This window comes from Amblyomma mixtum, chromosome 3 (genome assembly GCF_055824585.1).
Source record: "Amblyomma mixtum isolate Tamu chromosome 3, ASM5582458v1, whole genome shotgun sequence".
NCBI classification, from domain to species: Eukaryota; Metazoa; Arthropoda; class Arachnida; order Ixodida; family Ixodidae; genus Amblyomma; species Amblyomma mixtum.
The window spans coordinates 373719848-373731753 of NC_143014.1; the positions used below are offsets into that span (position 1 = coordinate 373719848).

The window sequence follows — 11906 nt, forward strand, 5'->3', positions numbered from 1 at the left end:
TGTCCGTACGGCGTTAAATCCAGCGCCTGGGGCGACTCATCGACGAGCGCCGCTGAAAGAAGAAAACGAATGGTAGCCTCAGATAGAGGGCACAAAATGTAACCCCGACGCCAAGTTTGATGACTGTAGAGTGAACAGTTACCAATTTAAACCCAATTATAGCGAAAAAACAAAGAAAACAATGGAATCGGTCGGTATACCGCAGACGTCGATATAGCGACGGGAACGGTGTGACGTGACATCCAACGGAAGTGTTCACAGCATAGTGAAAATTATCACAGAACGGGAGGAAAAACGCCGGATTTGTGTCAAATTAGATTGAAAAATGTGTAATCAAGCGTAATTAGTACTAAAGGTCCCCGAAACATCTATAATTTGGGCAACAATTGCTCAAAAACGAGGTAAACTGGTTGATGACGTCATATCATACGGAATGATGTCGAAGCAGTGTGATCCGCCGCCAAGCAACAACTGCCGACGGGCTGCGCATGCGCAGCGTGACGTCACCGCTTCCTCTCACCACGTTCTCTATTCTGTCGGGAAGTGAACTCAAGCGCGGCAAATTCAGATTCGTTTTCTCCTATCCTTAGTAGTCGCTGTGGAAGACAGCGTTACACCGGACGTGACCTTTACCGCGATTAGGAGCCATAAAAAGGCTTTCGCCTTTAAAAAATGGCGCGAGAACACTAAAAAAACAGCACCCGCACAAACCAACCACGCTACAGACCACACGAGGAGGCCAAAAAACACTTCGCATGCGACGTTCGCGCGGCGCCAAACGCTACGGCCTCATGATAGGTCATCGGTCGTACACGTTTGAAAACGGCAGCCAATCAGAGGGCCGCGCATTTTGTTTATTTTTTTGCACTGCACTTCTCCATACTCTACCCCCACCCTCTGATTCACGCCGAAGGCAGCGTCTTCTCCGAATGACGCTGAGGCACCGTCAAAATTGACAAAAGCAGGACCGACAAACCCTGGGTCGAAGCCGACCCAGACAAAAATCAATTTGTCAATTTCACCGTCAATGTGACGCCTAGTTATTACAGTGCGCACGCTCAACTGCACGCCGTCATTTTATCCGGTTCTGAAACATCTTTTTTTTTTCCCCGGAACACAGTCACTTCCTCAAAGACCATGACACATATCGCTGCAGCAGAATCAAATCAAAACCCGGTGCGCTTCCAGCACTTGCTTGAAGAGGACACGTGTAGCTGCGCCGTTCTGGCTGCGTTTCGAGCCTCATCTTTTCGTTTCTCGCCGCTCCCTCGAAGATAGGCCCGTGGCGGCACTGGTCCCAAGGACCCGTTGCGCCAATCCTTTAATCTGGGGAAATAGAGGGCACACAAATGCACATGGATCGCGCAAGCGGGCGAACGAAGGCACAGGAATCCGCGCGTCGGCACAGAAATTGGCTAGACGGAAAGGAGACTCAAGGGGGACACGTATACTCTGCGCCGTCAGAAAAAGTGATCAACAACCCTCCGAGGCGGCTCAGTGGTTAAGCCGCTTGTTTACTGAGCCAGCGTACCCGGGTTCTAACCCGACCTGGGCGGCCCCGTTTCGATGGAGGCGAAACGCAAAAGGCGACCGTCTGCTGTGCGGTGCCAGTGCACGTTAAAGATAACGCAGGTGGTCGAAATTATTCCGGAGGCCTCCACTACAGCACCTCTATTCTCTCTTTCTTCTTTCACTGCCTCTTTTATCCCTTCCCTTGGGGCGCGGTTCGGGTGTCCACCAAGTGTGTGAGTTTCGAAAACAGATGCGCGCTGCATACGTTGGCATCGGCAATCTTGAGAACATGGCTTGCACTGACGTCACTTCCGCAAACGCGATTTTGTTTGCCGGTATCGTGGAGCACCGCACCGCGGACCAGCGGAGCACCATTGCCATTGCAGTCGTGTGAGCACACTGTTTTGAAATGGCTATCTGCGCTGTTGTTGGCTGCAGCAACCGCAGTAAAAGCAGTTCGAGGAAGGAGTCGGCCAACACGAACCTTTTTCGCCTTCCGAAGGTCGTCGAGGGCCAATGCGAGCGAACGAGAGCACTCAGCGTGAAGCGGCGCAGCCTGTGGCTTGCGCGTATCAAGCGCTCCGATCTAAGGGTCGATCTCCCAAACATCCGAGTATGCGGCGCCCACTTTGTTACAGGTAAGCCTTCGCTATTATTACATAAGGCGCACTTGACACTGCGCTAGAATAACGTTTGCTTGCATTTGTAGGGAGACCCTCCAAGCTCTGGGACGAAACCAACCCGGATTGGGCCCCAACTCTTTTGCTGGGATACAGCTCTAATCACGAGAGCACTGCGCGTTACGAACGGGCTGCAAAGCGCCGGTTCAAGCAAACAGCCCAGGTTGACAAGGAGACCACAGCACCTGCAGGAGCATCCGGAGTCGCCACCACGCCATCCGGCAACCGCTGCGACGGCGATGACGACGACAGCACATATGCCGAGAACAACCTGTCACTACCGCGAGCTGAATCTGAAGTCAACGCTGTCGAAAATGAATCAGGTCAGGGTCTCCTTTGACTTTGTTTTAAGTCTGGAAGGTAGATTTCGTTCATTCTAGATCTTTGTTCTGTTTGTTTACATTACTGTTATGATATGTCTGCATGCTGGTGAGCCACTGATTTCATCACTCATGTTTGCTTTGTTAATTTCAGGAGTTGCTGTACAGGCAGATTTGACAATGAGAGACATTGCAGTCTTAGAAGAACAGTGCACTACACTTAATGACAACTTGTATGCACTGCGTACTGAGATGGACAAACTACAATGGACGGAAGCCGCATTCAGCAAGAGCAATGCAAGGGTCGTCTACTACACTGGGATGGCAAACTTTGACATTCTGTATGGGATATTTGAAATCTTGCAGTGCTATGTCCCACACGGTGTCAAAAACAGCTTAACCAAGTTCCAGGAGTTTATTCTTTTTTTAATGAAGCTGAAACTGAATTTTCAAAACACTGATCTTGGCTTCAGATTTGGAATTTCAGAGGCCACAGTGTGTCGAATTTTTGATAAGTGGCTGCATGTTGCAGACTGTAGGCTCAAGTCTTTTGTATCATGGCCAGAGCGAGTCTCACTGCAGGAGACAATGCCACAGGCTTTTTTTGATTCATTTGGTGCTAATGTGGCAGTCGTAATAGACTGCTTTGAAATAAAAATAGAGCGGCCATCATCGTATTCAGCACGAAGCGAGACATGGTCACAATATAAGCACAGTAACACAGCGAAGTTCCTGATTGGCATTGCTCCTCAAGGTGTCGTCACCTTTATATCTGAGGGTTGGGGTGGGCGCTGCAGCGATAACCACATCACAGAGCATAGCGGCATTTTAGATAACCTGCGCCCTGATGATGTTGTGCTTGCCGACCGGGGATTCAACATCTCTGAGAGTGTTGGCTTCTATTGTGCACGGCTGCATGTACCTGCGTACACGAAAGGAAAAAAACAGCTGTCCGCAGAAGAAGTTTTGAGCACCAGAAAGCTTGCTAACGTGAGAATACATGTTGAACGTGTTATTGGTCTAATCAGAAACAAGTTCACCATCCTCAAAGGCACTCTTCCCATAGAGTATGTTGCCCGTCGAGAGGATGATGATGCACCGCCACTAGATAAAATAGTCAGTGTCTGCTGTGCTTTGTCTAACTTGTGTCCGTCAATTGTAGCAGAGCTGAAGGAAGCTGACAGTGAAGTGCCTTCACCTACATCAGAGCTTCACTAATGTCTCTTGATGCTAAATATAAAAAATCTGGCTACTATGTAGTGCTGCAATATCACAACTGCCTTACTATTTGTTCTACAGATAGAATGGTTCTGAAAATAAAATTTATTTATTGCAGAGTTTGTGCATTCTTTATTTACTTACTAAAGTGAATAGTTCAGCAGAATGAAACACTAATGCCAAGCGAACTAATTCTCTTTATTTTGCTTGCATTGTGGACAATGCCACTTCTTAGACTTCGGCGCCCGTGTGATTCCTACACACGAAAAATGAAACCATTTAAATTTACATGTCAGGTTGTCGCATGCAATCATGCGTCCTGTCTCCGGTCCTTGGCAGAAACAGTAAACATCTGCGGATGGCAATGAATTCTCTGGGACTGTCTGTTGCCGTGTGTAAAACTTTGTGAACAGTTCACGAAGAATAACTCTGATGAAAAATTCCTTCGCAGTTGCAAAAATTTGACTGCAGAACTCATCGTCTCTCCTAATCCTTTGTACATGGAAAAGGTTTGGAGCCCACACAATGAAGTCGCAATATTCTACCTTGCATATAGCCATCTGGGCTTGAACTTGGTAGTAGTACTCATGTTGCTTTGAAAGCTGCAGAGTACCATTGATGCTGGTCAAACAGGACCTGGCTTCAGTGAATGAGGTGGCATTCCGCAGCAAGTAAGGGCACTTAACCTCGGCTACGCCTCTACCACAGCATGAGCACGAGATCAGTGCGTCTGGTGTCGCTCCAGCGAATGGATAGGAGGCACTGAGATGGAGACCTGACTTGGAACAGTTGAAGTTGTCGTGCTTCTGCTTGTAGTAATCTTCATAAGCCTTCAGAGCATCCTGTTCATGCTCTAAACCCCATACAATGGCTGGAATCTTCAGTGATTTTTTTTCAGGATAGCATATTGATTTCACTAAGGATATACTAGGATTACCTAGAGCTGTTCGGCACACATTTTTCATAACTGACGCAGTTACTCTACCGGCTCGGTATAGATACCAGTCTGGGGAATTGCTCTGGTTTTTTGTTTTACTTTCGATGAGTTTCACTGTTTCATCAGTGATATCAAACTTGCTCAGAAATTCGTTAGCCTTGTTAACAAGCGCGTCAAGTCCTTCGGATAAAGCGTCTTTCATGTACAAATTCCGAAGGTGTGCTGGCTGTGTGGGCACTGGTTTTTTGAAGGCAGCAGAATGGCTGGGCAGCACAGAAAAAATTGCAGGCACAACACCACTTTTTTTGAAGACGCTGCACAAGCGTTCCACCTCTGCTGGTGAGGCTGGTGGCACATCCAGTCTCTGTCTTGCTACTTTGCTAGTGGGGGTGCTCTCAATCCTGTCGTCAAGCTGTCGTTTTTTCCCTTTGGCGGATGTGAAATCTATCTCTCTCAACCTTTTAAACTGGACTTTTTCCACATAGGTAGGGAGCCATATGTTATCTTTCTGAGTGCAAGTAACTGATTTCCTCATCCTTACACCTGTGTCGACAGCAAACAAACAGGCACCGACATGGGAACAAGCTTCTCCCACACCGGCCATACAGGTACAATGTGCAGTCAGCACGGATCCATTTTCCTTGCACAGAATCCACACCTTCAGTGGATGCTCTCCGAGCCGTTGTGAGTGGTTCACCTACAAAGAAAATCGAGGAAAAATTAAAATGGTGAGATCAAAATGCACATACTGCACACAATGCAGAGGTATGCGAACAAAAAGCATGACAAGCATACAACTGTGCATTTGTTCAGCCATAAAGCACTCGCTCCAACGTCTGTCTTTCTTGTTTTTGGGAACCTGAGGCACACAATGCAGAGGTACGCAAACAAAAAGCATGGCAAGCACACATACTGTGCATTCGTTCAGCCATAAATCACTCTCGCCAACGTCTGTCTTTCTTGTTTTTGAAGATCATGGGACCTGAGGCGTTACACATGAACAGTGCTTGCGCGATTCTTTTAATCTTAAAATGGTTCAGTTGATTTCTCTGCAAGGCGCTACAATGTCGCGCGTCTCTTGTACACACCATCGGCTAATCAGGAAATGCCTCTGAATGCTGTGCACAAAACGCGACACCAAAAACGAAGGCTTCAGCTTACCTCTCCCAGTAGCAGCACCTTTTCTCCCTTCAGCCGCTTCGCCGACAGAGTTTTCACCCAGCCGCTCGTGAAGTAGTTGTGGGCTTCAAGTGATTTGTACGCTTTCATCTCTTGCAGAGTGACGAAACTTGAAGAAAACACCAAATAGTTCACAATGTCTCCGTGCGAAACCTCGGGGAAAGCGCTGACGTCCATCGTCGTATCCGCACCGGGTCGCAACGTGTACGGGTCCACATCGTCGCAGAGTTCTATCTTTTCTTCGTATCGCTCACGCGCCGACCCGATCAGACCCGCGTAATATGACTCGTTGAACGCAGGCTTACTGTATACAGGCGGCATTTCTCACAAGAAGCGGTTACATTCGCATAAAAACGCAACGACAAACAGGAGCACTACACGATCAGCCAACGCAAGGGTAGCAGCGGCGGCGGCGCGCGCGGTGCTCCAGCATGGATCCGACGCGTCGGCCCAGACGGATGTGACGTCACGTGCAAGCCATGTAACCGACGGCGTTCATTGAGTTGATTGGCGTTGTCGTCGACAACGTTGTGGACACCGATGATTTTGAGGTAAGGATAGCTCTCCCCCTTGCTCAGGGGACGCCTCAATAGCGCTTTGAGGTGCGCGGCGGTGGGGTGAGAGATTTGCGCTGCATGCGTTCGCGCTGACAACGTTGTGTCCGACACGCGGCACTACAGCAATAGGCCGCAGCGTTCACAGCGGGAGCGACCTCTCTCGACTGGTATACACACTCAGCGTTACCTACGCCATGCAGCGTCTAGTTTCGTGATATACGACAGCTTTCGCTCTCTAAGCAGGTTCAGCAGCAGTTAAACCGCAGTTAATTTTTTTGAAGCGAAAAACTTCACCAGCCGCACCAAAGCCGCGTTTCGCATGAGCCGTTGGAGCCAAAATTTGCCATAGCTGCGCATGCGCGTACCGAGTGATAGTTTAAAGGGACACTGAGGAGAGCACTATTAATATTTTTTTTATAGTAAAATCCGATAGTTCGGCATGTCATGGCTTTGTTGCCACTTGGCCGGCAGCGAAAGATGCATTTATTTCTAAGAAATTTGGATTCGAAGTTGAAAAAGTTTTTCCCGCCGCTCTGATTCAAACTTGGGATTCTCCTATGACGACACAGGACTAAGTGACGTGAAACATGACGTGCGCATGTCGTACCGCAGACTCCGTGATTTCTGGGAGCCAGCAGTGCGGCCTAATAGTAGTCAGAAGAAAGCTACCGCCGGCCGCACGTTGAAGGCATCTATCGGCTATTGCGGCCGTCGCTACAGTCACTTCGATTACGTTTGCACTGGCGTTTTGCCAGCGTTACGATGGACCTCGTTCTCGAAGTCGTCAACGAAGTTCTCGCAAATAGACACCTTTAGCATACCGTGTACCTTGTTACCGCTAGCGGAATACCGGGAGCCCGCCTACCGCCGGAAAACAGGCGCTGATTGGTCCCGATGCTTCAAGAGCGCGCGTAGCTGCCGGGCACGTGGCGCCATCTGGCGACGTCAAGGACATTTGCGCATGCATTGGCTGCGCCTCAGGAATTTGTGGCTTCTCGGGTCCTAGAGTTGATAGAACCATTGGTTCTAGCAACACTGCTATGTCCTATGACGTCATCACGCTTGTGCTTGCGAGTTTGGCCTGTGGCGGCGATACCTGTATTTTGGTTCTTGCTCTTTTCTACGTTACAAGAGCTTTCTTGCCAGTATGAGTGGCGTTTTTGTAATCAGGAGCTGGTATTCTGTCGATACAAGCCAACTTCAATTTCTCCTCAGTGTCCCTTTAAAGGGCCACTGACCAGGGTCCGGACATTTTTGAAAAACAAGCCCACTGCATAGATGAGGCATCGAAGATAACCTCTGCAAAATACTAGAGCCATGCGCGCCCCGAAAAGCTGCGAAAATTCAAATCAAAGCCCGTTCATTCTTACCTTCCTTCAAAAACGGGCCCGGCCCACTACTCTGCACCCCGCTGACGTCAAGGGGGGCTACTTTCGCTAAAGGCACTCCATTGGTGCATCGTTCTGACTGACGGGAGAAGGTTGGGCGTAGCCTTGGCGTCGCGTCGTCTGCACAACGCTTTCCGCAGCGCCTTCTGTTCTGGCTCATGCCTACAAACCCGCATGAAGGAACAAAAAAAAAAAACTGCGGAGGGAGCGTGCGGCGACAGCCTTGAACCCTAGCCATAAAAAGTAAAAAAACAGTAAAACTGAGGGAGTTGGCTCGCCCCCCCCTTCCCCCCCCGCCCCCCCCCCCCCCCCCCCCCCGCCGTGATCCCGTCACGAGACGCTCTGCGTGCGCGCTCCCTTCTCAGTTTCTTTTCTTCTATGCGAGCCCCCCAAAACAAGGTTTTAATTAGTAGTGCAGCAGAGCCTTTCCCTCGCTCGCCCACTTTACCGCTCCGCACACATACCGCTTATCTTTCGTGCATCTTGCGTACGCCTTGACTCCAATGAATGACATATGCTTTGGAGCGGAGAAAAGACACAAACACACAGAACACAAACACGCATGGAGAAAAGCAAACGGGCGGTTGCCGGGTCCGCGCTTCGCCGTGTGTTTCGAACACAACCGACTTCCACCCCTCCGCTCGTGAAACGGTGGGGAGGCCTAAAAGAAAATGAAAAGGTGGCTCGTTAACTGGGAATGACAAACAGATGTATGAAAGGATGCGCTCGCTAACAAGTCTAGGTGGTCGAGCCGATCGCGCCTCTCGATCGTTCAGTGTGCGGAGAAAATGCAAAAACCAAGAAAAGAATTCTATTGAAGGCGGGGCCATGACGTCGCCCTGTGACGCACTCCACAGACACCACGCCTCCGGCTTACACCGGAGAAGGAAGGGGTGATTTTGCCCTGCCGAGCCTACTCGACGAGGAGCGGGAGAGAAAAATTTCGAGGAGGGAATGGAAGGAGAGGAGGCTCGCTCAAAGTGAGGTAGAGAGTGTCTGCTGGCCGCGGGTGGGCAGGGGGCCTTTAAAGAAACTATCGATACTATCGATAGTCAATTTCCCGATATTCTCATAGCCAGCGGCGGCAGCTCTGAGTCACCCGCGTAGCTGAGGAGTCGGCGGTGGCCCCAGCGCCGCAGCTGTGTGACGTCACTCCTCATGGAGAATGCACTGCTGGCGCAGCGACGTCACTCGCTCCTAGCGCATGCGCAGTTGGGGCTCTCCGGGGCTCCGCGAAATCACTCACACCTACCGTAGTGTTGCTTCCCCAACAAAATTGGCAAACGTTACCTTGATGAATACCGAATATTGCGCGAAACACTGTTCTTTGCAGGTGGAATTCAAAGCCACATAACTCAAAGCGACATTGAGGTGTCCACTGACCCAGGGAGAGTTATGACCCTTTCCTTTCATCGAAATCAATGGAGTCTACGATGTTGTCAACTCCAACGCCAGTGAACGACGGCTGCAGCCTATTGCAAGTGAAATGAAAATTGGTTTTTGAGGAAAAGAAATCACGGAGTTGTCTCCCATATCTGGGTGGACACCCGAGGAACCGCGCCGTAAGGGAGGGGCCCCCCTACAGTCTACTTTCCGTCTAACCAATTTCAGTGCCGACGCGCGGCTTCCTGTGCCTTCGCTCGCCCGCTCGCGCAATCCATGTACGCGATGCACCGCCGTAAATGTGCCTTTGTGTGCCCTCTATTTCCCCAGATTAAAGGATTGACGCAACGCTTCCTTGAGACCAGTGCCGCTACGGGCCTATCTTTCTCTACGACTTGGAGGTCATTCCTTTGCCTCAAAAGATGCGAGGAAAACAGCTGCAGTGGCCATGAGCGCGTCTCAGCCTGCATCTTTTGTCGAAGTAGTTTGTATCAAGCCCTGTGGTCACATGTCCCGGCGATGCAGCCTGGCACCCTGAAGAACTTTCTCCAGTTGTTTTCCTTTAAGCCCATGATTGTCACCTTCGCAGCGAACTTTAGCCACTAATATGGCTGGTATTCATCCGCATGCTACTAAAACCACCAAAAGAGCAGTTTATTATGCAGCGGAACTGCGCTGGGATTATAGGTTGTTTAGCAGAGCTGAAATTGTTTTTGAAACACACACATGTTCCCATTTTGGCGCTCTCGGAGGCTGACCAGGCAAGAGGGAGATTTTTGACTCACCCATAAAAATTGCAGCATCAGGTCTTCCTGCAGGAAGTGCCGCGCTTTACATATGCCGAGAGCTTCCTCATGTGGCTTTGACTGATCTTTGCACTGAGAATATTGCAGTAGCGGCTGTGAGGATACGCCTCGGCTCCAGAAATCTCTGTTGCAGCAGTGTATGTGTCTCCGCGGAGAAAGGAATCATTGGATTTGCTTCTACAGCAGCTTTGTGATCGCAGCCCAGCGCCAAGAATTACCTGTGGTGACTTCATTGCTGTCTGGGGTGATAGGAACAGATTTCCGAGGACGCAAACTTGTAGAAATTTTCGAGAGTTTGGTCCTAGCTGCGTGTGGCCAATGACGGAAGTCACACTTTCTTTCGACCCCCAGCCTAAGGCGCAGCTGTGGACCTAACTCTGCATTCACCTGACGTCTGTGTGATGTGGTCCACGGCACCTGACCACATCGGAAGTGACCATAATCCAATCCTTGTGTTCACTGCAGACTTCCGAATGAGTGGTTCTAAAATCAGTCAAGTTATTAATTGAGACAAATACAGGGAACATCTAGAAAGTGCTTCTGGTGATGTTATAGACAAAATGATTTCTAGTAAAATGGCAAAAACCACGGCGGTCAAGTTGTTTGATCATTTCCCAACTCCGGGTTTAAAACTCCGGAACCTTTGCGCAGCGCGTCGAAGAGCGGAACGACAACTGATACGCAAAAAGGACAACAAAGCTTTGAAGACGACATTCTCATTATTTATTTATTACAATATTCTAAAGGCCCAGAGGGGGCATTACATAGGGTGGGGATTCATCAAAGAAAACTTAACAAATACACAACCCAAAATATAAACGGCTGAAAACAGAAATAAACAAGATAAGAAGCCAGGTACAAGTTAATAAGAACAATGGAAAAAAAATGGGTAGGAACAAGTACTTGAAAAAATGCACATGTAGCAAATCCAACAAAACAAAACATCAAAATCCCACCTTCAGAAATTACAAAACATGGCATCTAACATATCGCGGAATGTTACGGCCGACACGCACACACTGAAGCAAACGAAGAAAAAGTGAAGCTCACAGGGATTAGGATTAACTCTGTCACTCGACGATATACAAACGAGCTCTACAGGTAGCAATGAGAATCCTTATCATGAGTGTTTTTTCACCGATGATGAAAATATGGAGACTTATTGGCAGTTTTGATGGCGTCTCTCGCCCTACAAAGCCTTTCGAAGCGCTCGCAACTCGCAAGCAGAAACCTGTTGCACGCTTGGGAGAGGAATTTGATGATGCGTCTGTGCGTGCAAGTTCAGGACTTCACTCCTCTACTCTACCTGCTGCGTTGGCATCTGTTATGTATGCCCCGTTTACTTTCCGAGAGCTTCAGACAGTGCTCAGCGGCCTGCGGAGTAGATGTGCATCAGTTCCCGACGGCATCGCCAACCAGATGCTGCAGAACCCGCCTCTGGAACACAGGAAAATGCTCCTAAGCTATCTCAATCCATCAATTGGCTGATGACACGAAAACAGTAATAATTGAATTATTTAGCTGTTGTAGCTGGATACCATGCTGTGATCCATTTATTGTAATGTATTACAAATTATTATACACATCAAAACACAAAAGCAGAAATCTGACTATCCTTCCAGTTTACTTTGTCAATCTGAAACACATATAGGTTAATAAGACAGCCTAGTGTATTTTCTGTGCAGTCCATCTATAATTCTGTATATTTACGGTCCATACTTGTGTATGTTACTAAAAGCCTAAGAAGCTGGTATTCGTTGTTCTGGAAATGATCTCAACTGTAGTTTCTGTCTTTCGTTTGGATTTTCTCTGGCTTCCTGATCAAGGGTTTCCAGAATACTGGAAGTCTACAAGCTTGCTTCTATCTTTTGTTACAATTCTGAAGTCAAATTTGTTTGGATTATGCAATATCTGATGAAAGCCGCT

The 11906-nt window shown here is 48.7% G+C and overlaps 1 protein-coding gene and 1 pseudogene across 1 annotated transcript; one reads left to right on the plus strand and one right to left on the minus strand.

The window, feature by feature from the left end:
* Nucleotides 1-1921: 1921 nt before the first annotated feature.
* LOC149356791 (uncharacterized) lies at nt 1922-3730 on the plus strand. The gene is made up of 3 exons (XM_089576433.1): nt 1922-2150; nt 2222-2515; nt 2667-3730. The coding sequence occupies exons 1-3, from the start codon at nt 1922-1924 to the stop codon at nt 3728-3730; spliced, it is 1587 nt and encodes a 528-aa protein (XP_089432559.1).
* A 625-nt stretch (nt 3731-4355) lies between these two features.
* Nucleotides 4356-6167, minus strand: LOC149356792 (uncharacterized; annotated as a pseudogene).
* Between the last annotated feature and the right edge of the window lie 5739 nt (nt 6168-11906).

Excerpts from the sequence above, each read along its gene's own strand:
- LOC149356791 (XM_089576433.1), top strand. The coding sequence starts at position 1,922 with ATGGCTATCTGCGCTGTTGTTGGCTGCAGCAACCGCAGTAAAAGCAGT. Across the intron at positions 2,151-2,221 it reads CGGCGCCCACTTTGTTACAG|GGAGACCCTCCAAGCTCTGG; the intron begins GTAAGCCTTCGC and ends TTGCATTTGTAG. Across the intron at positions 2,516-2,666 it reads CGCTGTCGAAAATGAATCAG|GAGTTGCTGTACAGGCAGAT; the intron begins GTCAGGGTCTCC and ends TGTTAATTTCAG.